The 26251-nt window shown below is 47.4% G+C and overlaps 1 protein-coding gene and 1 long non-coding RNA gene across 2 annotated transcripts in view; one reads left to right on the forward strand and one right to left on the reverse strand.

Annotated features, from left to right (window-relative positions):
- The window catches only part of LOC138249525 (uncharacterized), a 456612-nt gene extending 453936 nt beyond the window's left edge, over positions 1–2676 (forward strand). Inside the window, exon 6 of the long non-coding RNA XR_011194828.1 lies at positions 2462–2676. This is a non-coding gene — a long non-coding RNA (uncharacterized lncRNA). The remainder of the gene's footprint in view (positions 1–2461) is intronic.
- HGFAC (HGF activator) overlaps positions 1–26251 on the reverse strand; it is a 600748-nt gene that overhangs the window by 562359 nt on the left and 12138 nt on the right. The window contains exon 2 of the mRNA XM_069203474.1: positions 2517–2580. Coding sequence (XP_069059575.1) covers positions 2517–2580 — 64 coding nt within the window. The remainder of the gene's footprint in view (positions 1–2516; positions 2581–26251) is intronic.

Genomic DNA, 26251 nt, shown 5'->3' on the forward strand with positions numbered 1-26251 from the left:
TACTGGCTCCCTTAGACAGAGAAAAGCATCTCTCTAGTCAGAGATTTGGACAAGGCCTCCATACCACTATTATTTGCAGAACTCCAGCTTTCTAAAACTTTGTCCATTCTAGATTCTTACACTCTCCTGAAATTAAAGTCGAAGTTGACAAAAAGTGGTCCACTCAGAGATCCTGATATAGTCCAACTTTTACTGAAATGGGTATCTTTACATCACCCCACCTCCAAAATCTAAAATCCTTAACTTTTCACAAAGTTAAACCCTGCTTCCCTCTCTGTGTCACGTGGGCCAACTATTCTTAGAAATCTTAATAGGGAACTTCCCTCCCAACGAGGAAATTTGGATTAACACCACCACCACTGCTCTACACCATAAAAGTATACCTTCTCTCACACAATGTATTGATACTTCGTTTACCATTCCCCAATATATGTTGAAACTGTAGCAGTGAACCCGGGGAACTTGGCCATATATTTTTTGGGCTGTAGACTCCTTAAACTTTACTGGGCCAGTGTGGCTGAACTAGTCTCTAACATTTTCAATCAGCCCTTTGAACTCAACTTTCCAATGGTTAAATTGACCCTCCCCCGGAGTCAACAGTTCACTTTTCAATAAATCACATCAGGTATGCTTTAATAGACCTCCTATTAAATATTGATGTGAAACAAATCCTGCTTGATTGGAAATTGGCCTTCTTTATCTCTTCCCACACGTGGTGGGTGCAGGTAACCTAAATCAGGAGTATTAATGTGTCACATAGCTTTCTACAGACTTCCAACAGGAAAATTACTAACATCTGGCATCATCTTGACAGATTTAAAGAAGTGATAATTGATACATAGCCTTCCAACTATGTAGGTTCCTGATCCATGGGTGTTCATCTTCAGATGTTATCATCCATGGTATTACAGCTTACCTGACAATTACTTCTCCCAACCTGCTTCCCCTCTCCCTCGAACTCCATTACCCCTTTTTCTTTGTGTTTAACTATGCATCTTTCTTCTCTCCTTGCCTTTTTGTTCACTCTCCTTTCAATATGTTTTTCTGGGATTCTATGCTGCCTTGTAATTTGTCCAAATATATTTCAGCTACCTCATCAGATATCATCCATAAGCCAATCGACTTTCTTTATATTGTGATACACGTTCGAGATTGTCTTTAACAGACCAACCTTCATTGCCCTTCACAGTCCAAAATCGCATGTAGTTCATGTTTGATCGTATACCACCCACTTTTGGAGCCTTCTTTCACTCAATTGAATGATTTTCTAACTAACTGTATTTCTCTTTTGAAAATTCAATATGAAATGCATTACAATTTGAAAAATGTATACTCCAAGTGACACATTCAATTTTTATACAATTGAATGGTGTATTTTATTTCATGATTCGTGGCACTTTAACTATTAAATTGTGTTTTCTTTATGTCTGTGATCACTTAAATTATCAAGATGATAGGTACACTATGTTGTTTTGAAAACACATTAACAGCTTCAGTAAAAGACTATTGGTTATAGGGGTCATAGTAGGGGTCCCCCTGTCCCCCTAAACTTTATAGGAAGTTCCCAGAGTCCACTTGGGGTCAAAATAACCACACAAAAAATTCAGCCTATCGGTCCCGCAGTACTCTAGAGAGACCAACCAACAAAATCCTGCGAAAGTGGTCAACTCCTACCCCCCCTTGTACTCCTGCTGGAGTATTACAGGAGTGAAATAATTTTTTTTTTAAAACATGGCCCTGATCCCAGCCCCATGCTATGCGCACTGAGGGGTTTGGCGCAGGGTGAGGAAGCTGGTTGCAGGGTCTGGCTTTAGACCAGGCTCTGAGGCCAACCCTCATGCTGCTTAACGGTGTGCGTGGCAGAGAGTTGGACGCCTGTGGGATGCCTGCGGGGGGGCTGGGCAAGGCCCTGTGTCCAGGCATTGCTGGCAACTCACTACTGGGCACTGTTAAAAGATATGCTCAGTGAGGGTGCTGGGCAACTATGATTAAAAAAAACATAAAATCACTTAAAAAACTAAAAGTTTAAAGTGATGGTATAGTTAGGCTGTGTAATGATATAATAACTAGCATTAAAAAAAAAAAAAAATTCACCAGTTATAGTTCACACTGTGAACTATAACTTGTGCTCACATCACACACTGCTTATGACCTCACATATTACATCACTCATAACATGTTCAATAATATTGTTGATAATATCACTGACGGCATGATATAAGTGAACATTTGGAAATACATGTGGCAAGATCATGCCAATGTAAGTATTTGGAAAGAGAATAATTATCAAAATCACAATAATGCATTACAGCTACTTAATGTGAGGTTGCACAGGAAATTGCCTGATATTTGAAATGTGAGATAGGTATACAGATATTTACTGAAGTAATGATGTTGATGGATGGAAGTTGTAGCACACAACTTTGCAAGTGGCTTCATTTTAACCTGACCTTTACTTTAGTTTCAGAATAATACCAAGTGGGTGGTCCACCAAGGAAGAACAAGAAACAAGCTACCTGGACGCCTTTGTTCTCTTGTTTCCATTACAGTCCATCGAGATCCAAAGAACCCCATTCTGTTCTATAAAATAAAGGAAAATGGAGAAAACAGTGACTTAATGTATTTCCAAAGCTCTTGGCAAAGCAGGAGGTTTTGCAAATTGGCACACTTGCTATAAATGGGGGAAAATATAATGGTTGCTGATGGAAGAAAACCGTTTTTCTACTTTTCTTTCCCCTCAAAACATTTGTTTAATATATAAGCGAAACAGAAATTTTCACATCCACTTTACTCACAATTGTGCTCATAATTGTAGACAGCCTTTTGGAATTCGATTGACGTTCTCAAATTGTGAAAATATAGCAAAAATATCTATATTTGTTTCCTATATTTGTATAATGAGTGTGCAAAATTTGTGGATAATTTTGCAAATGATACCAACAGAAGTTGACCTTTTCTGAAATAGATCATCTGTCTGATTCTTGCTGATCTGGTAGAGTGAAAGCTAGTTTTTTTCTGATATAAAAGCATTGATAGGTGGAAGCCTACCAGACAGCATAGCTGTCTGGTTTGCTTCTGACTTCTTGTGGGCGTTCTGAAAGCTTCCCTGGGAATGCATTTCATCCATTGCTATTAACTTTGTGATCTGTATCTCACATGTTCTGGCTTTTGTTTTAAGATGTCCAGCTTCAGTTCGTCCCTCCCATTGCCCAAACCTTTTGCACTGTATTCTTCCACAAACTCACTTTCTGTAAACAGGACTTTAAATCTTGTTCTTATCTTATTTGCTGAGCATTCAAAGACAGAGGTCAAATGTCAGCAAACTCTGTCTTCTGAGGGAACTTCATGTCTACCTTTCTTTCTCTGACTTAAAAGTTTTTGTCAATTTTGCCATGTGAGAGGACAAGGTGTAGGTTTATTTTTCTATCGCATAATTCTGAAGTGTGGTGGGAACAAATATTTGAAAACGATCAAAACACATCAACACATAAAGTGATGACATTTGCACACATTATCATTGTGCACACTCTGCTCCAATCTACTCCAGTCTTCCACACTACACTCCAATCCATTCCAATCTACCACAATCCACCCCATTACAATGTACCCCAATCCAACCTACCCACTCCACTCCAATCTATCAGACTCTACTCCAATCTACCTGACTCCACTCTAATCTACTCCACATCACTCAAATCTATCCCAGTCCAATTCACCCTACTCCATTCCAATTTACTCCACTCCAAACTACACTGCAATCTGTCCAACTCCTCTCCACTTTGATCTACCCCAATCCCATCTACCAACCTCCACCACAATCTACACCACTCCAATCTACCCCACTCCACTCCAGTCTACCACGCTCCAATGCAATCTACCCAACTCCTCTCCAGTCTACCCCACTCCACTCTAATCTAACCAACTGTACCCCACTCCAATCTACCCCACTCCCCCTGAATCTACCCTGCTCCTCCCCAATGTACCCCACCACAATCCACCCTACTCCAATCTACCCCATCTACTCCACTCCAATCTATTCCACTCCAATCCCACCCACTACACCCCACTCTACACCACCTCAATCCACCCCATACAACTCCAATCTACACCACTGCAAACTACCCCAGTGCAGATCGCACTCCAATCTACCCCACTCAATCTACCCCACTCCATTCCAATCTACTCTACTCTAATCCACCCAATCTACCCCATTCTACTGTCATCTACCCCTCTTCACTACACTCCCAATCCACCCCACTCCACTATTCCCAAATCTATCTCATTACCCTCCGATTTCGACTTCACTCCATTCTATCTAACTCCACTCTAACCTACTCCACTCCAATCCACCCAATCTGCCTACTCCACTCTACCCCAAACTACCACAGTCCATTCTAAACAACCAATCTATTCCGCTCCACTTCACTTCAATCTACCACACACCACTCAAATCTACCCCACTCAGTCCAGTCTAACCCACTCTACCCCAATCTACCCCACCCCAAACTACCCTATTCTAATCTACCTCAATCTGCCCCACTCCAACCCACTTCACTTCTCTCCAGTCTACCCAACTTCAATCTATCCCACTACACCGCACTCCATTCTACCCCACCCCATCACAATCTACCCCACCTAACTCTGTCCGCCTCCATTTCAATCTACCGCACTCCAATCTACCCTACTCCAAACTGCCCTACTCCTATCTATCCCTCTATAATTACCCCACTCCACTCTACTCCACTTTATTCGAATCTACTATAATCCACCAAATCGACCCTGTTCCAATCGACCCTTCTCCACTCTATCCCACTCCACCATAATCTAACGCACTGCACTTCAATCTACTCCTCTCCACTCGAACCTACACCACCCCACTCCAATTTACCCTATTCCACTCCAATCTAGCCAATCAACTGCACTCCACTCTTCCCCAATCTACCCCACTCTACTCCAATCAACCCCAATACATCCCACTCCACTCTACCCCGACTTACCTCACTCACATCTACCCCACTGCACTCCAATCTACCCGCACTGCACTCCAATTTACCTCAATCTACCCCACTCCATCCCAATCTACCCCAATTCAATTTACTCCATTCCTGGCTACTCTACTCCAATTCAATATACCCCACTCAACCCCAATTTACCCCACTCCACCCCACTCTAATGTACCCCATCCCATCCCAATCTACCCCACACCACTCTAATCTACCCCAGTTCCCAATCTACCCCAGTCCACCTAAGTCTACCCCACCCCAAACTTCTCCAACCTATCCCACTTCATTCCAATCTATCCTATTATAGTCCACCTAATCTACCCCACTCCACTCCAATCAACCCCACTCCACTCCAATATACCCAAATCCGCCCCACTCTACTCCAATCCAATATATTCTTCTCCACTCTACCTTACCCCCACCTACCCAACTCAATCTATCCCCACTACAATTTACCCCACTCAATCTACCCCAATCAACCACACTCCACCCCAATCTACCCCAACTCAACCTATGCCACTCCAGTCTAGCACAGCAATCAACCCGGCTTCCCCATTCCAATCTACCCCACTCCAAACTACCCCAATTTACCCCACTCCACGCAACTCTAAACTACCCAAATCTGCACCCATTCCATTCTGCATCACTCTACCCCCTGTTCTCTCTATCTCAAGCTACCCTATCCCACCCCATCCCACTCCACACCACTAATATTTAGCCATGCTGAACAGCAGCCACAATAGTGTACAACTTGACTAAAATACATTGCCAAAGCCAATAGATCTCGCATATGCGAGTCCCATTGGCTTTGCCAATACTTGTTGTATCAAACAGTCGGGTTCTCCCGATATGGAAGTTTTTAGAGAGCTATGCCATAGTGGAATCACAAACAGTGAAACCAAGAAGGCTATTTATTTCTAAAGAAAAATACTCATCTTCTGAAATTAAGAGGTGGATCAGGATTGTCATCAAATTCAAAGCTCATAAACATAACATTTAGAAAAAGAGGGCATTAGCTTCAGAAATAAAATCACTTTGAGGATGGGATTATAAAAGTAACAAATATACTGAGTTGAGTCAATGATCTGACAAAGTAAATGAGCACTACGCAACAGAGTTGTCAGTGAAAACACTGCTCTTCAGTGGCGGCTGGCAGCTTTAGGAGGGAGGGGGGTGGGCGAGAAGCACACACACACTCATTCTTTCACACACACACACGCATGCACATCCATTAACAACACTCATAACATTCAAACATGCACACACGCACCAAACATTCATTTTAAAAGATCACACAGACACACACACTCATTCTTTCACACACACACGCACGCACATCCATTAACAACACTCATAACATTCAAACATGCACGCACGCACTAAACATTGATTTTAAGAGATCACACTCATTCTTTCACACACGCACGCACGCACATCCATTAACAGCACTCATAACATTCAAACATGCACGCACCAAACATTCATTTTAAAAGATCACACACACACACACACTTACCTTCAGCCTCAGAGGTCCCAGGAGGGTTGGGACTGCTGCCAGCAGTCCCAGCCTTGTCTCAGAGTGGGATGGGGTCAGTGAGACTCCTGACCCGTCCCCACTCTGTGACGAGGTGTCACTGATTGACACTCGCCCTGGGCGCTTCAGGGCTTGAACCTGAAGCGCCCAGGTCAAAGTCAATGGGTGATGCTTTCCTCGTCACCCAGGGGACGGTCTCAAGGCATCTTTGCTGAGCCGAGGAGGTCACCCCTATAGGAGCTGTGACCTCCTCAGCCCAGCAAAGTTCAGCTCAGGCAGCCAGGAGTCTGTGCAAATCGTGCATGTCTGCTCCTGGCTGCCTGACCTGAACATGAAGAGTGTCTGTCAGGTTGACTTTGGTTCAGCCTGACAGACACTTTTCAAGAGGGGCGAAAGATGGGGGGGGCGTTGCCCCTCGCCCTAAAGGATGGGCCGCGCCTGCTGCTCTTGCTGAATGCCTATATGTGTGCCAGAGATAGGCTAAGACAGATCACGAGGTTAACACACCGCCTTGCCTGCAAGTGTGACAATACACACATTCTCAGCAATGTGCCTGCCTACAAGCTTGCATATGTCAAAACTACAATCACATGCAAAATCAGCCACACAGGATCAACTTACAGAACTGCTTCATGTGCCACGTTCCCACGCAAGATGGTTGAGGGTTTAGTTCTATTGCTGATACCTTAAAAGAGATCCTAAATGTTGGTCTAAAAAAAGCGCATGGATTAGGGTGGCAGGCTACGGTGCTCTCGACCAGTCCCTCTTCCTCAAACTCCCCCGTTAAACATAATATGTAGGCACCACTCGGGTAAAAACCAATCTCACAGTCAACCTCCGGCCTTGATAATTGGCGGTGAGAGACATGGCTGGGTGTGATTACTTGAAACACAGAATAATCAGCATAAAAAACTACATCTTTAGACAGTGTACACAGTAGATAGAACTATACATATGTCTTATAAGCTTCAATTACAATAGCCGTCCTTGTCTATGTTGTTGAGGAGGACCAGATTGTAGCAGCGATGTTGATGGGCTCCGAACCACCCTATAATGGAGTCTGGTAATGCTACTGCACTTAAAATGCTTCTGGGTGTGTCAGGCTGTCGCCGTGTCTCTGCACCTGGTACGTGTGTTGTAGGAGTGAACCATCTTTCAAAAAATGCATTCCCTTACTCTATACCACCACTCCTTGAATGTACTGATGTCCACTTAGCTCCCCTAACACTCATGTATGCATGTGTTGGTATTTATACAGCAAAAACCTAGCTGGGAAGCAAAATAACAATTGTACATTATGGGAGGTGTTGGAAGACCCAATAAGATCACGTACATCAAATGAGGAGTCACATCCTCTTGAGATAAGCAGATGCAATTCATATAGTTACAGCTTTATTTTGCAAATCTCCATGTAATGCATAGGAAGAATATGTGACTTGCCCAGTATCACTAAGTTTTCAGTCACATGTAGAGGCCTTAATTTGAACCTAGGCCCCCTGATTGCAGAGTCAGCAGCTTAACCACTAGACCATAATTCACTAGATTCAATCCTTTCATGTGGTATTCAAATCTCTTGTCCTCCTGCATTATCAACGTATCTTCCCCATATGTAATGAGGTGCTGTTTTTAAAATCTGGGAGATGTTTTCACAGGGACCCAGGCACTCAATGGAAATGGGGCTGTATTATTTATGATGAGTCATTGTGCAGGTTGAGAACCCACAACAGAGACATAAAGAGGTGTGAGCAGTCTGCACTTGACTATCAACAGCCCCTCCTGACAGCCATCAGGAAGAGACAAAGGCCATCACTCCTCTTAAAAAAACTCTTCACACTCTAACAGGACAACACTTCACCCCAGCCATCCAGCCAATGCCAATTCCAGGAAGACGAATCAGCATCCCCCTGTATTAGAAACGATCTGATTTCTCCAGTCTCAGGAATCCACTGTCTGGGAAACTGACATCACTTTGTTCTTGTGCACATAAACAGTCCAATCACTTTCAAAATGGCGCTCACAGGCCAGTGTTACAATGGTTCACTCAGACATTCATACAGTGTACGACATGCTTTTCAGACACACACTCGGTCGTCCAGGTGCTCAGGATACCGGAGCTACAATTCTGGGTTCAACATTTGCAGTGGAAATTTGTACAAGTGTGCCAATACGTTCTTCCTCGTGTGAGGTAGGTAAAAAGGCCTGGTCACGCTAGGATCACTACAAAACATGGTACGCTGCCATTACTGTGCCATTTTTGTGACATGCACAGTAGTCCTCTGTTACTTCTTAGGGCTCACTTGGTGTGTCTGTCTAGGTCAAGGACAGGTATAGTACTAGTCACAGGTCAAAAGTAGGCATAGACTTTCAGACACACACACTAGGTTACTGTGAGACTGTGGCCAAAAACATCAGAAATCAGGATTCTCGCAATTGGGCATGCAGGGCAGAAGACTCGACTGTACATCAGGCAGGGGACATTCTGTTCCCAACAGGCCCAAAACAACAAGGCTTAAACTGAGGCAAAATGGGAATAAGAGCCAACGTATAGAAATGAAAAGAGGTGAAAAACATGGAAAAACAAAGATTACATTGTGTTAGACGCATAATTTCAAAACAGACAAAGGGGATGAGTCACCAAGCAGGGAATGCAATGAATGTGGAACAGTTAGAAATGGTGTTTTGACGTGAAAGGGTGAATCAATTGTCTGTGAGTTGTCCACATGAAATGATACAACAGATGAAAGGCAAATGATATGTCTGAGAGAAGGGAAGTGTTAATAGACAAGGGTAGGTGGGCAAGATGGAGCCATAAGAAACTGTAGAGGGTAGGAGGAAGATAAGTTAGCACGTGACCAGTAGGGAAAAAAGACTAGGAAAGTTTCAAATATAATAAGCTAAAATAAAAGAGAATGGCAAAAAAGATAAAGTGATGACCCTTGTCAAAAGCTGGGAGTAATTCTTCATGTATTTATTTCCTCTTTTACTTCTAGTTTGAAACTATGTGCACTTTATATCACTAGTGAGATGTAAAACATTTTCCACCCACGTGGAAACTGTCAAAACAGTAAGGTCCAAGGTTTTCAACAGCTAGGTCTCTTGATGTTTGAATTGTGTGATAGGGTCCTTTCCTTAGTAGGGAAGTTATTGTTCCACTTCTTTGTGTTAAGAACTTTTAGCACTCAGAGACGCAATAAAACATAAGTGATATTCAGCTGAGCAAGTGATTGTATTACCTAGAACATAATGCCATGCTCAACTTGAATTCTGTAAATTTGAAGGAATTTGAAACTGGAGGATAAAAATTAAGTTGGTATCGTGAGATTGATTTGTGGGACAGTGTAAGTATGTCAAACAGAATATATAAAGGTCGATGGATTGTCTTTATTGAATTTAGAAAAGCACATATTTAATAAATTGTGTATGTTTTGTGGTTGATACCATCGAAATTGCTTAGGCCGGGGCGACCAGCTTCCACTAATGACTCAGTGGGGGGGTCCCCAGATTTCAATAATTATTCAGTGGGGGTCCCCAGATTCCAATAATGATTAGGTGGGGTCCACAGAAGTCAAAAGGTTAAGAACCATTGCACTATTTCATGTATATGTGGTCACAAGAAAAGAACATAAGAATACCAAACCAATGGGAAACAGGGAATGGGAATGAATGAAAGGAAAGGGAAGGAAAGGTAGAGTCTTGTTTATGAATTTGAATGTAACAAAATGAGGAGGAAGTGGATATAGTTGTTAAAAATATATACATTAAGAAAACATTTAATTCCAGCAGGATCAATATCTGGAACCTTCTAATTGTAGAATAAATCACACTCAAGTTGCTCTTTAATTATTCATGGTGGTTTTGCTTTCTGCAAGTAAATATAAATAAGTATAATTTTTTTTTTTTTTTAGGGAGACAGGTTTGGTTAGTTTGTTAGGTCTGGGTGCAGAGAGTTGCAACTTTGAGTGCAAAGTTGGATGATCATGATCTACATGAGTTTCCATTCCTTGAATTTTTAGAGTAATTGGGAATGTAGACAGTTATGACTAAATCCACTGAAGATTGAGTATAAGAGTGTTACCAGTAACCACCGAACCTCTTTGAGTGTTGGTGTGGCATGCATGAGTTATTTTTCAGGTTTATGCAGACCCTAGCTGCATGATGTTGAAGTACTTGGGCCTATTTTTTTATTTTTTTTAATATTTATTTATAGTTTTATATAAACAACATACAACAAGATTAATAAATTCCCTCTTCTGCCCTTACAATTGTAACTCAAAAACAGTTAAGCAATAGTGGATCCTCAGCACTTCAAGTATTCTTCATATCTCTAATCTCAAGAATTCTTAAAGTTTAAGCTGAGTTAGCCCAAAAAGAAGTGTCCAATATGTGTATGCAGCAGCCCCCTGCCAAGTGAACTCAGCAGGTCATCAAGCCCAAGGGCCGGACTCCAGACATATAGGGCAGAGAGGAAGAAACAAAAATCCCAACAAAGTAGAAAGGAGGACAGGAAGAAAGAGCCAGGAGGAGCAAGCAATTCTCTCAACAGCCGTTCCACCTGACTGCAACCTATAGAAGCGGGACCTGCACTCGACACCTCAAGATGCTCGTCCGTAGCAGACTCTTCAAACAGACACAGATTCAAGGTATGATTGCAGAGGCGCCCAGATATCCCGTGGCCTAGAACCAGCCGGCATCAGCTCCCAGTAATTTGTTAATTGCTCCTGACAAAACGCAGCATCTCGCAGCCAATCCGAGGCCCGAGGAGACCGAGCCCGGCCCCAACAAATTGCCACCCTGCGCATAGCCAGCAGCAACATCATGCCAGCCAGGCGTCGCATCGCAGTCTGCACTCCACTCATCTAGCCCAGCAGCGCCATCAAGGGAGACGGAGCAATCTCCTGACCAATCATCTCAGAAAGTGCACAGAAAACCATCCTCCAGTAAGCATACACTTCCGGACAAGCCCACGCCAAGTGCAGAAAATCAGCGGCAGGGGCCCGGCATCTCGCACAGATGTAATCCGCCCGCAGCCCCATAGCACACAGACTTCGAGGGGTGTAATACAGACGGTGTAAGAACTTGAAATGTATAAGGCGTAACCTGTAGTTGGGTGACAGCTCCTTCATATGTGCACAACACGCTCTCCAGGCATCCTCTGTAATGTTCTCCCCTACATCCTCCGCCCACTTCACCCTTGCTGACAGCCCCGCCTTCTCACCCTGCTCCTGTACACAACCATACAGCTTTGTGATAAGCCTCTTAGGAAACCGCACACTCCACAGCATCTCCAACGCGTGGCAGGGTACCGGGCCCGCAGGCGAGCCGGGGAAGCGAGCGCGCATCATAGCACATATCCGCAAAACGTAGAAGCGATAAAGCGCAGTGGCAGGTCTATTGCCCAGGACCTCCTCGGGGGACATCAGTCTATCTTCAACAAACCAATCATCCAGGGTTGTCAAATAAAGGCCTGGAGGAAACTCCGGAGCTGCGAGTCATGAAACATCGCCTCATCCCCCGCAGCCGCCACATGCATAGACAGCGCAAACGACACATTTGTTCCAGAGCGCTTCAGTATGTTCGACCAGGCCCGGACCGTAGAAGCCACCGTATCTATGCCTCGAGGCCGAGCCATGTCCAGGCAGCCCAACACTCGTTCAAGTCCGTCAGGCCACACCGCGTCGCTTTCAGGAGCCAGGTGCGGCAAATAGCGGATCGGCCTGATCCAATAATACGCAAACAGGGCCTGCGCGCAATAATAACAGAGCTCCAAATCAGGGGCCGCGAGTCCTCCCATCTCGAATGGCAACACTAGTGTTTTCCAGGCTATGCGAGGTTGACCCCCCGCCCATACCATTTGAATCAACGCGGAACGAAGGCGCTGCAAGAAACTAACCATAAGCACCAGCGGGAGGTTAATAAACAAATACAAAAATTTTGGCAATACAATCATCTTTGCCACCGCAATCCGCCCAGTCAGGGACAATGGTAATGAGCGCCATGCTGTAATTCTGTCTTCTAGCCAAGCCATGGCTTTACCATAATTGGCCAGCCAGAGCGTCTCAACATCACAGCTCAGCCAAAGGCCTAAGTATCTTACAGGCCCATCCGCCCACACAATAGGGTAACGGGATAGACATTCCGCCGTTCCAGACGACAGAGGTAACACAACCGACTTAGTCCAATTTATCGCCACTCCAGAAATACCTCCAAACCTGACAATCTCATCTAACAACACGTCTAAGTTGCGTGCAGGGTCGCGCACATACAGTGCCACATCGTCGCATACATGGAAATCAGAATCGCTCTTTGGCGGAACGGCAGCCCCCGCTCACTGTGGTGCTGTCTCAAAAAGGCCACCAGAGGCTCCATTGCGATTGCAAAAAGCAATGGTGACAGGGGGCATCCCTCCCTAGTTCCACGCGCCACCGCAAAAGGCTCCGACACACAGCCGTTCACCCGCAAGCGGGCCACTGGTTGCGAATATAACAAACGTATCCAGTTCACAAAATGTCTGCTCATTCCCACCCTTTCAAGGAGCACAAACAGGTATTGCCACAGCAATGAGTCGAACGCCTTAGTAGCATCTAGGAACACCGCCGCAGCCACATCATCGGCAGAAATTGAACCAGCAACGGCAAACAATGTGCGCAGGTTGTGTGCGGTGGACCGCCCTGGAATAAACCCTGACTGATCCGGTAGCACCAGTCTCGTCATAAGAGGCTGCAGCCGAGCCGCTATCATTTTAGCCAATATCCTCTTATCAATATTAATCATCGATAGAGGTCAATACGAATCACAGCTAGCAGCAGCCTTACCAGGCTTGAGAATCGTAACAATAAGTGCCTCGCACAGAGAGGCCGGGAGGACTCCCTCTCGTAGGGCCTCATCATACATCTCTAGCAGATAGGGCGCCAAAATGTCAGCATATTCTTTGTAAAACGCTGGTGTCAACCCATCCAACCCAGGGGCCTTGTCTCGCGGAAGGCTCCGAATTGCAGCCTTTACCTATTCTATAGTGAAGGGAACATCCAAATATTCCCTATGCGCCCTGTCAAACCAGAGGAGACTAGTGTCCGAGAAATATCTCTGAATCACCTCCTCGGGAATCGCAGAGGGGGTAGAATAGAGATCCTGAAAAAATGCAGTAAAGACCTTCAAAACCTCAGACGTACCCATCACTCGCTCCCCACTCGGATCATCCATCTCGGCCACGTAACTGCTAGCCCATGGCCTGCGGAATAAACTCTGCAATGTGCGCCCAGCTCTGTCGCCCTCTCCATAGCGCCTAGCCCATGCAAATTTCCCTAAAAACTGTAATTCTCTCAGAGAGGCTTCCTCGTACGCGGAGACCGCAGTCCGCATGGTAGCCAATGTATCTCCCGACCAGTCCGACACCAGCCGGGTCTCCAGATCCGCAATCTGGCCGTCCAGGTCAGCCAGCTCACGCCGCAGTGCACGTAATACACCGTGTTGCTTTGAAATGCATGTCCCGCGTTCAACTACCTTAAAGGCTTCCCACAGTGTGCCAGCAGACTCCACCGAGCCCGCATTCTGTTTGAAATAAAGGTTGATGTCTCGGCACAGCTCCTCACGAAACACCTCATCTCTAAGTGCCCCCGATGGCAGCCTCCAAACATAAGTCTGAGCAGGCCCACCAGGTATCTCCAGCACCACCCGAACCGGGGAGTGATCCGACAGTGTACGAGCCAAATGGTCAACCGAGCGGGTCCATAAAGCCACATCACACAAGCCTATCCAGCGATCAAGGCGCGACCAACTATTATGCACATAATTTACACAAGTGCCCTCCCGGACCGCAGGATGTCTCATCCGCCACAGGTCCACTAATGACGTATCCTCCATAACTGCCGCCAAGACGCGAGCAGCAGCAGAACGCTGCACCCGAGCCACACTTTCTATATCAAGAATAGGATCAAGGGTCACATTAAAGTCTCCTCCCCATATCACAGCTCCTCCCCCCAGAGACTCAATCAATCACCAGACCTCAATGAAGAACTCAGGGTCATCTTTATTGGGTCCATATATAGACGCGAGGCGGCAAGGCTTATCCATCAACACCCCACTAAGCAGTACATACCGTCCCATTGGGTCAACAATCACCTTACGAGTACGCCACTGTAACCCTTTTCGTATCAAGATCGCTACGCCTCTAGCATAACGCGAGTACACAGAGCCATGGCACTCCCCAATCCATCCCGCCTTTAAGTAATGCAAGGTGTTCGCCACCAGGTGCGTTTCCTGTAACATGCATATATCTATGTTCTGCCTCTTAACATAGGCCGACATAAGGCTCACCTTCCGTCTGTTATTCAAGCCACGCACGTTCCATGTTAAACAACGAATCAAAGACGCTCTCATCGGTGTCATACCCTCTCCCCAGCAGACATACAGCAGAATTCTATCGCTCCTCCATCCCGGCCAGGCTCCCCCATCCACAGAGCACAGAAAGAAAAACAGAAGATCACATATTTCAACAGTCCCAAGAACCCCACCACCCCCCACCCACACCGACCCCCCAAACGGGTCAAATGCATATCCCTCCCCCCAAAAACCACAATTACCCAAACATGTAAATAGTGGGGACTCATCCAGAGGGTGGAAGCTAACCGCCCAACCGCCTACTACCGGCAGGGAGGGTAGGCAGGGGGCCCAACGCAAAAGGAGTGTCTTCAGGACGAGCGGCACAAAATTATCTCACAGCAAAATACAGCGGCACATTCTCTGCTAGAAGGCATCCGTGTCTATCAGTCATTGTCACTCAGCGACTCCCGCTCAGCGGCACGTTCCTCCACAGGCGCCGCCTCAGACCTCCGTGGGAGAGACTTAGCATATCTCGCCGCCTGCTTCGGATCCGTAAAGAATTGAAGAGACCCGCCATGCTGCACCTTTAGCTTCGCCGGGTATATGAGCGAAAACCTAGCAGCCGTTTGGGCCAGAGAGCGCTTTACCGGCATAAACGCCCTGCGTGCCGCCTGCACGCTAGGGGTGTAGTCTGGAAAGAAGTTCAGTTCAGTGTTTTTATCAACCACCTGGCGGCGCTCCCTAGCCAGTCACAGAATCGTGTCTTGATCCCGGTAATTTAGGAGTCGGATGATGATAGGGCGTGGGGGGTCCCAGGCGGGGGCCGCGGCCCCAGCGATCTCTGCACCCTCTCCACTACCAGTAAGCGGGACAACTGACCGGGGAAGAGATCGGACAGCATTCCCTCAACAAAATCCTCCATTCTGCCCATGTCTGTGGATTCGGGAAGTCCTATCAGCCTGAGGTTATTCCGGCGCGACCGGGCCTCCAAATCTTCATTTTTAGCCCAGATGACCTCCAACACCCTCTCCATGCGCAGCAACTGCTCGCTCTCCCCTCGCTGCGCGTCCTCCAGCCCGGAAGTACGCGCCTCCAACTGGTCAAGACGGGAGTCATGCTCATCCACCCGAGTCTTAATGCGATCAAGTTGCTCTGTCATCTATGCCAGCCAGCCAGGCTGGTTTTTGAGTCCAGAAACATAGCCTTGACCGATCCATCCGATGGCTCCCCATCCGTCGCAGACTCCTCCAGCTGAGCAGCAGGTGCCCCCCCCTCCGTTGGCCCCCCTCAAATGAGAGTTTAGCTTGCCTCTGCTCCGCCTTCCCCATCACTCAATCAGTATGTCGTCTCCAAATATATATCGCCAACCTCCGTGGAAGTTCAAGAAAGGGAGCCAGGTATACAGGTCACTCACGCAAATTCCACTAGGCTTCTGCCAGTCAGCCCCGGCCGGCTCCGGTCCTCCAGGTCGCACACTCAGCTCCGCCACACCAGCAGTTCGCACAATGTTGCACCAAAGGGCACCGCAGCCCTTTGGGCCCAAGGCACAGGGGTCAAATCACGCCGAGCTGCCTCTCCACGTTGTTGTCCGCGCCAAGCTCGGCAACTTCAGGCCAGCTATCCCCAGCCGGCCGCAAGGCCCTCCAACTCCAGCCAGGAGAGAGGGAGAGGGAGGGAGGCCGCGGTCCGACCCGACCGCCGAGTGGCACCCCAAAACCCCCAGGCACCAATATATGACCCCCAACGGAGGCCTCCTTTGCCGCCCCGAGTCGTCCTCCAGCAATGGGCGGCTCCCCGGCCGCCTAGCGCACCGAGCCGGCTAGCCCTCAGGCCTCGCGGCTACCAGCTCCGCGGCCCAGCCGCGATCCCGGTCGCAGCCGAAAATAGATCCTCATGCGTAAAGGGGGGGGGGGCCGTGGCACGACACCACTGCCGAACAAGCCCCCCAGTGCGTATCAATAAGCACAGCCCCAGGAGCCCTCCAGGACTCCCCGGGACCGCGTGAAGCGGCTCTGCGTCCGGCGCGGCGGCCGAGACCACGCCGTGCCACAAGGAGCCCGGTTTCCCCTCTTGCGCCGCCGATCTGCCTCCGCTCACTGCGGCAAGGGGGCGGCGCCGATCTCAGGTGCCCCCCGCCGCCTCACTGCTCGGCCAGCTCCGTCCTGGCCAGGTAAATAAGGAAGTTGGGCCCCCGCCAGAGCAGAGCCTCACGGAGTGCCGGCCATCTGGCTGGCTGGCTAGCTCCACCCCCCGAAGTACTTGGGCCTATGTATGTAAAGAGTATAGTCGAGCGTAAAAACAATACTGAAGATGATGTGTGACCTCTGCTCAATCTCAACTTAGGGGGTTATTCTAACTTTGGAGGAGGTGTTAATCCGTCCCAAAAGTGACGGAAAAGTGACGGATTTACCACCAGCCGTATTACGAGTCCATTATATCCTATGGAACTCGTAATACGGCTGGTGGTATATCCGTCACTTTACCGTCACTTTTGGGACGGATTAACACTCCTCCAAAGTTAGAATAACCCCCTTAGTGTGCTAAACAAAAGATTGACTGAAGAGAGAGAGAGAAGTGAGCAGGCACTGAGGAATGCAAAATGATGAGTATGAGAGATACATTTCAGAGGTTTAGAAAGACTGAGGAGCAGGAGGACATGAAATAGGTAGAAGGTGTATAGAGGTTTAGATATGGGGCCTGATTCTAACTTTGGAGGACGGTGTTAAACCGTCCCAAAAGTGGCGGATATACCACCTACCGTATTACGAGTTCCATAGGATATAATGGACTCGTAATACGGTAGGTGGTATATCCGCCACTTTTGGGACGGTTTAACACCGTCCTCCAAAGTTAGAATCAGGCCCATGATGTTTAAATGGGCGTATACCTACATGCTTAAATAAATACAAGAAAGATTGCTGCAGTAAGAGACAGACTGAAAGGAGCTATCACAAGATTTAGTAAGGAAGAAAATGATAGACAGTGAGGTAGCACGATTGAAAACAGTGAGAACAGTTTACAGTATGAAATAGTAAACAAACTATAGAAGGCGAATCAGGACGGGCTAATTGGGAGACAAAGGGTAAAGGTGGTTTAAGACAAACACTGACAGCAAGTCTCAGGAAGGTAACAGAGCATGATGCAATGTCAGGAGAAATGAGACTGTGGGCTAGTTAGAGATGGCAAATAAATTAGGTTAGAAAAAAAGCTTTACGATGTAAAAATTATAATAAATGTTTAAATTCCTCTGCAGAACCTAGTCGCTAAATGTATTCTAATAATCATCTTCAGATCCTGAATAGAGATTGAACAAGAATGAAGAGCCTGGTAAATACCACAGGAAATCAATAGATCTCTGACTATGGCCACCAACCTTGTTGTTAGATCCGGGAACTGGGCAGACCCTTCTAAGTCTTTGGTGGAGTTTGTCCCCTGACATAGGGGTCTACCAGACAATTGGCAGATTTTAATTCCTGGTCTAGAAATTTTAACAACCCAACCACGTATAGGTTTTCGGAGGAGTGGGAATGGGAAGGCCGCCTTCCTCACTTTAGACCCACAGATCCTCATTATACACACGTAATAATACTCTGCACTTTTGCCATGAACGTAGATGTAGTTCAGCATTGGAAAGCCAAAGATAACCAGAATCGACTGTAGCCTCGGGGTCAACCTGGGGAATAACACAGAGAACTCAGGTATTGCCATGATTTAAGTACTGTGTTCTCTTGTGTTTGTGACGACTGGTATGGCTAGAATGGATGGGATTCCTCTGAGTGTAAATGTATGTACCAAGACCACAGATAACATCTGGAAGTTCTTAGTGGGCCTTCCACCTCTAAAAGGAACTCCTACATGTATTTCACTCTTGAGGAAAGCGTCCTTTATCTATACCCTGGAACGGGCCTGCACCACAAGGCAGAGAGGGGAAGAGCCCATCCACTCCTGCCAGGAAGGGTAAGGGATCTACAACCCATGTACATGAGGAGACGAAGCACTGTACGCCAGAAGAGGCTGTCAGGCTGACACAGCCACCACCACCAGATGTCACGGGCCCCCACCGCCAGCTGTGGAAGTGCAGCCATCAGGCAGTGCAGAGGCTGCCCAGGAGGCTCCTCCATCCACCACCACAGTGCAGCCATCAGACAGTGCAGATGCTGTCCAGGAGGCTCCTCCATCCACCACCACAGTGCAGCCATCAGACAGTGCAGAGGCTGCCCAGGAGGCACCTCCAACCACCACCACAATGCAGCTGTCACCGCCAACGAACGCCATGTAGGCCACACTCCAGGGGCTGCTGTGCAAGTTGCCCCCATCCAGAACCAGTGGGCAAGTCACCCACCTGACAGACTGTGGCCTTGCACTCCCCAGGACAGAGAAATGGGCATGGAGCCCCCTCCAGAACCAGTGGGCAAGTCACCCACCTGAGAGACTGTGGCCTAGGACAGAGCAATGGGCATGGAGCCCCATCCAGAACCGGTGGGCAAGTCAGCCACCTGAGAGACTGTGGCCCTGCACTCCCCAGGACAGAGCAATGGTCATGGAGCCCCCTCCAGAACCAGTGGGGAAGTTCCCGTATTTGGCTGAGGTGCCCCCACCTCCATCCCCCTGACGTGCCTTCCCACTTGCAAAATTATGCCCCTGCGGTGTTCTCTATGGATTTGTCATAATACAGGTTGGGCCTTGGACTACGCCCTGTGGCCTTGTGTGCCTTTTTGACTTTGGACTGGGTATTGGCCCTTTATGTACATCTGTAAATATATTTGGTTCGTGTGGTGGGTTTTGCTATGCTAATACATTGTCAGTACTCCAGCAATCTAGTCCGCGTTTTATTATGTTGTGTGTCCTGTGCCATTGGTTTACGTGTGCAGCTGGTTGTGTGTATGGTGTTTGCGTGGATGGTGTGTGTCGTGTGTGTCACTCTCGTTTTGCTCCCACCCTCCCTTGTGTGCTAGGCGGCTGTACTCTCCATCGTCGTCTTTGTCGGCGTTGGTGTTCCAGGTGGAGCATGACGTAGAAGATCATCGGGAAAACTTGCAGTTCGGGTTCCATGGCGGCGTGGTTCTTCCCTGTGTCTCCAATGGTGAGTCCTTTCACTTCTGAACTCCATTTCCACCAGGCTTCTGTTGGCGTTGGTACCACCCCAGAAAAGGTGGAGGTTTTGTGTGTCTTAATATGGTGGGCAGTACTTTGTCTCCCACCTGGCTGTTGTTGGCTAACACCGTTGTGAATGTTGTTTCCGCCGTGGTGGTTGGTGTGGTACATTGGCTGTCTATGGGAGTAATCACAGCCATTTAAAAATTTGGCGGAACTTACCGCCAGCCTGTTGGTGGTATACCGCCACTTTATCATTATCACTTACCGCCAGAGTCATAATGAGGGCCATTGTGTCTTTACTCGTTGGTAAGGATATGTTTTTTTCGATAGGGAGACTTACACAGTAATAACAGCTATGAGTATTAGGTAATCCTTTGTGGGGACTCTGCACCAGTCTCAGAGGTAGGAGTTTTCTGTTCCACACAAAGGGCCAAGCCGCCTTTAGTCCCACTTAGGAGGAGAAGGAATTTTGCCCAGCCCTTAAACGCTCGGTCTTTTAAGGGAAACCAATTGATAATAAGGGACCAGATTTTGTAAATACCATGAGTTAGAAGAAATGAGGTGTCAGTGCATGTGTTGTACATGTAAGTTGTTGGAGCCTGTGGTTGCCATTTAGGCCGGGGGCTAGTTAGGAGGGCTGCCATTCCAGTTGTCAGACTGTTTTTGTGGTGATCTGTATGTCAGTTTTGTACTTTTAAACTGGCTCTCTTATAATATGCAATATTCTGTTTGCATTAAATGTACCCATGATATTAATTTTCAAAGGGCAGTGGGTGATATGATAAAACTGGACAAAAACCAATGCATGTAGGTTGTACACTTGAGTCTAAAGAGAAAACGTATACACTACCAAATGACAGTTCTAGGCCTCCTGTTAGCCAAAAGACAGCTACTCACTGGATACAGTCCTGTGTTTCGCCATTGATGTAAAAATATGAGGGAATGGTCACTGGCATAGACAATTAGGATGCTAATGGTTCATATAGACCCTAAACTGGAAGATTATTTGGGGTTTTGGAAGGAAATGGGTAGATATGTAAATAATGCTACAGACCAAGATGTCTCCTCTTTCGGTGCCCTCTTGCTGTCTCTCCGCTTAACATAGCACCAATAGATTTACATGTAGATGTGTAGGGACAAATCATGACATACTATATTCTCGGGACACATACAATCTATAACAGTAAACAATCTGGTGTACGTAATGAGTTATAACACTCAAAACTCAAGAGCCCGCCATCATGTCCTTCGTATGGCATTTGCCTTTACTCAAATAATAAGGAGACACGTGCTGGGCGGTTAAAGGATACAAATAAACAAACTTTAAAGTTCTGCTTTTTACTTTTCAAATAATGTTCCACCAAATAAATTGATAGAAGGCCAGATCTAATACATTTCAGTCATTGTCACAGAGACCACCATCCACCCATCCCAGGAACTCTGTGACACCCTCTCAAACTACTTCCACAGCAAGATCACCACCATATACCACCATATACAGCTTTGACCCCCAATCCTCCACCTCCCACCTAGACAACATCTTTCAAGCTGTGAACACTGGCCACACAATAAATTCCTGGTCCCCGATTACCACACAGACCACTGCAGGCATCATGTCATCCAGCCACTCCGGGGCACCCACGGACCCTGCCTCTATTGGCTTTTCTACATCGGAGCCAACACTATTAGCATGGAACTTATCCAGATTCTCAACACCTCCGTCTCCACAGCAACCTTCCCGGACAGCACGCAGAGGTCAGACCCCTCCTAAAGAAACCCTCCCTTGACCCCAGCAACCTCAAAAACTATAGACCCATCTCCCTGCTCACCTTCCCGGCCAAAGTGCTTGAGAAAGCCATCAACCAACAGCTCACTGACTACCTCGAACAAAACCACTCTCTCTCCACCTCTCAATTAGGATTCTGGGTCAGCCACAGCAGGGAGACTGCACTGATTGCTGCCATGGACCACATCAGGACGCTCCTCACCCGAGGAGAGTCAACAGCTCTGATCCTTATGGACCTCTCCGCAGCGGTTGATAGAATATCCCACCACACCCTCCTCCACAGACTCCACAACATAGTCATTCAACAAAATGCCCTCAAGTGGGTTGCCTCTTTCCTCTCAGGCCGCAACCAGAGCATCCGTCTTCCTCCTTTCAATTCTACACCCAAGAACATCACCTGTGGCACACCCCAAGGATCTTCCCTCAGCCCAACCCTGTTCAACATCCACATGAGCCCCCTCGCAGACAGACTCAATATAGTCTCCTAAATCAACGACAATCAACTAATTGTCTCACTCATCGAAGACCCCCACAACACCAAAGTCAACTTCCGTAATGCCATGACCAACATAGCAACATGGATGAAAAACAGCTGCCTCAAACTAAACACCGACAAAACAGAAGTCCTGATCTTCGCGAAGAACACCTCTGTATGGAACCACACTGGTGGCCAGCAGAACTCAGAACAACGCCCTCTCCATCAGACCATGCATGAAACCTTGGCATCATCCTCAACTGCCAACTATCCATGAATTGACATTAAAACTCAGTTGTCTCCACCTCCTTCTACATCCTCCGTATGCTCAGCTGAATCTTCAAGTGGATCCCTACCGACACCAGAAATACAGCCATGCATGCCCTGGTCACCAGCCGCCTCAAGTATGGCAACGATTTGTACACCAGAGTGTCCTCTCATCTACTTAAAATACTCCAGACTCAAGCATCACCCCACACCTCAGGAACATCCACTGGCTCCCCTTTCAGAAGAGATGCTAATTCAAACTCCTCACACTTGCATGGAAGGCTCTCCACAACCCAGGGCCGTCTTAAATCAACCATCAACAGAACTTTTCCGTCTCAGCATGACAACTATGCTCCGTCTTGATAAACCTCGCACACACACCCTGCATCCATCGCAGCCACAGCAGAGGTTGCTCCTTCTCCTACACAGATGCAAAGTCCTGGAACAGCCAGCCCCTCCACCTCCGAACAGCTCCCTCACTGTCAGACTTCAGAAGGAGACTCAAGACGTGGCTTTTTTACTTTGGCACAGCACTCTCAGTGCCCAGATACCGTCAGGGGTGCTAGTGCTGCACTTTACAAATGCTATGATTGATTGAGTGATTAATTGACTGTGAACTAAGCCAAACCAATCCTAGATGTCCAGCAACAGTGTTGGATTAAACTTCAAGGTGAAGTTGAAAAAGTAGGACTTGTAGCGGCTTCCCCAGTCTGGGTACCCGCCAATAACTAAGCCACACACAGAGCTGCAAATCACACATCTTTATTCCTCTACATGTACCTGTGAACTTCAACATTCTAAACCTTGCTTTCATTACCTTCCATTCTGATGCAAAGTCTGCTGGGAGCCAGAAAAGTTCAGTTCTAAATCATGCAAGACACTCTAGGACTTACGATTTTTTTCCAAAATATATAATATATAATAGATTATGCCTTTCTTCCAGAGGTATTGAGATCCGATTTTTATTTCATTTCCTCAGAGCACTTGGTTTTAGAGTTTTGAAAGAGAGGGGTTCTAGATGGAGAGAGCCCGAACGTTAGAGATAAACTTGTCTTTTAAGTGCTGCCTCATCATATAGGACATAGGGCCTGATTCAGACCCTGGCGGCCGGTGACCGCCAGGGTCACCGGCCACGGGAGCACCGCCGACAGACCGGCGGTGCTCCAAAGGGCATTCTGACCGCGGCGGTTCTGCCGCGGCCAGAAAGGGTAAACCGGCGGTCTCCCGCCGGTTTACCGCTGCCCTTGGAATCCCCCATGGCGGCGCAGCTTGCTGCGCCGCCATGGGGGATTCTGACACCCCCTACCGCCATCCTGTTCCTGGCGGTTCGGCCGCCAGGAACAGGATGGCGGTAGGGGGTGCCGCGGGGCCCCTGGGGGCCCTTGCCGTGCCCATGCCAATGGCATGGGCACGGCAGGGGCCCCCGTAAGAGGGCCTTACTGTGTATTTCAGTGTCTGCCTAGCAGACACTGAAATACGCGACGGGTGCAAACTGCACCCGTCGCACATGCCCACTCCGCCGGCTCCATTCGGAGCCGGCTTCCTCGTGGGGAGGGGTTTCCCGCTGGGCTGGCGGGCGGCCTTCTGGCGGTCGCCCGCCAGCCCAGCGGGAAAGCCAGAATGGCCTCCGCGGTCTTTCGACCGCGGAGCGGCCATATGGCGGTTCCCTCCAGGCGGGCGGCGACCGCCGCCCGCCGGGGTCAAAATGACCCCCATAGTGTACTACACAGAAGAAATTCAACAAAGGTCTGGTCTCTATGGAAGCCAGTGTAAGGGTGATTGGGATGATTTGGTCATATCTTTTTGTTTCAGATATTAGTCTAGCTGCAGCTCTCAGCATAGCTTTTAGTGGAGCAAGGTTGATTTTAGGAATGTCGAGCAGTAGAGAATTGGTTTGACCTAATCTTGACAGGACTAAGCATTGAACTACTGTTTTGAAATCATCTGACAGATAAAGGATTTGACCTCCATTAGAAGTCTTATTTGGTGTTGTCCTTCTTCAGCCAAGGCCTTAACGTGGGCCTGCAAATTAAAGTCAATGTTGAGAATTTCGACAATGAAAGTCTTGCAGCCCAGTAATTTTAAAACTTCTTGCAAAACGGGCACTTGAGTGTTATAATGTGTCCATGAGGGAAGAAAGAACTTTGGGGCATATTTATACTCCGTTTGCGCCGAATTTGCGTCGTTTTTTTCAATGCAAATTCGACGCAAAACTAACTCCATATTTATACTTTGGCGTTAGACGCGTCTAGCGCCAAAGTTCATGGAGTTAGCGTCATTTTTTGGCGTGAACACCTTCCTTGCGTTAATGATATGCAAGGTAGGCGTTCCCGTCTTAAAAAATGACTGCGATGCATATGCGTCGTATTTATACTCCCGGGCAAAAATGACGCCCGGGAGTGGGCGGGACTAAAAAACCCGCATTTGCGCCGGATTTTAGCGCCTGGGTCAGGGCAGGCGTTAAGGGACCTGTGGGCTCAGAATGAGCCCAGAGGTGCCCTCCCAAGCCCCCAGGGACACCCCCTGCCACCCTTGCCCACCCCAGGAGGACACCCAAGGATGGAGGGACCCATCCCAGGGAAGAAAAGGTAAGTTGTGGTAAGCATTTTTTTTTTTAAAAAATTGTGGCATAGGGGGGCCTGATTTGTGCCCCCCTACATGCCACTATGCCCAATGACCATGCCCAGGGGACAGAAGTCCCCTGGGCATGGCCGTTGGGCAAGGGGGCATGACTCCTGTCTTTGCTAAGACAGGAGTCATGTTAATGGCGTCTGGGCGCCAAAAAAAAATGGCGCAAATCGAGTTAAGACGATTTTTTTGCCTCAGCCTGACTTGCCCCATTTTTGGACGCCCAAACGCCATTTTTCCCTACGCCGGCACTTACTGGTGTACGTGTTTTTTTTTCACGCACACCAGGCAGCGCCGGTCGGCTAACGCCATTCAATAAATACGGCGCCCGCATGGCGCTTCAGAATGGCGTTAGCCGGCGCTAATTTTTTTGGCACGAAACTGCGTTAGCGCAGTTTTGCGTCAAAAAGTATAAATATGGCCCTTTGTCTTCTGGGGATTCTATTTGAGCTGATTTTGAGTCTTCCATGTACATGGATCTTCCAGAACCTAGTCGATATGCGCTAAATCAATTAACAATAAAACCCTTGTGTATATACCCGAGTGTCATCAGGAACAAAAAATGTGATTGTCGCAGGAGGGAGCTAAGGGGTTCAAAATATAGATTGAAGAGTATTAGGGAGAGGATGGCGCCATGGGGAACTCCATGGTGGGGTAGCGAAGGAAGTTTTGGAGAGTTTGAAAGTTTTATTTGTTGGGTGCATTTGTCCTGATATCTTTGGAACCTCTTCAGGACTGAGCTGCTGATTTGCTGAAAACTTGGGATCTGGATGTGGTTGACTGTGTTAAACACTGCTGACAGGACAAGAAGAATGAGGCGGGAGGACGCTCCTTTGTCAAGTCTATGCAACATAATAATAATAATAAAATAAAAGCAAATCAATGCGCTAGGTGATGCCATTTCTACACACTATTGTTTGTGTACTGTATAGTTTTTTCAGTAAAACTATATGTCTGCACAAATGTAATGGTAATTTCAATTGGAAATGTGTTTCTGTAATGGCAGTGCACTACCACACCATGCATACTCCACTCTACACCACTCTACAACACTACCCTATGGCATTCTATTCTACTCCACTCTGCTCTAAAAAACTCTGGGGGTTATTCTAACTTTGGAGGAGGTGTTAATCCGTCCCAAA

The sequence above is a fragment of the Pleurodeles waltl genome, chromosome 1_2 (genome assembly GCF_031143425.1).
Source record: "Pleurodeles waltl isolate 20211129_DDA chromosome 1_2, aPleWal1.hap1.20221129, whole genome shotgun sequence".
In the NCBI taxonomy this organism is placed as follows: domain Eukaryota; kingdom Metazoa; phylum Chordata; class Amphibia; order Caudata; family Salamandridae; genus Pleurodeles; species Pleurodeles waltl.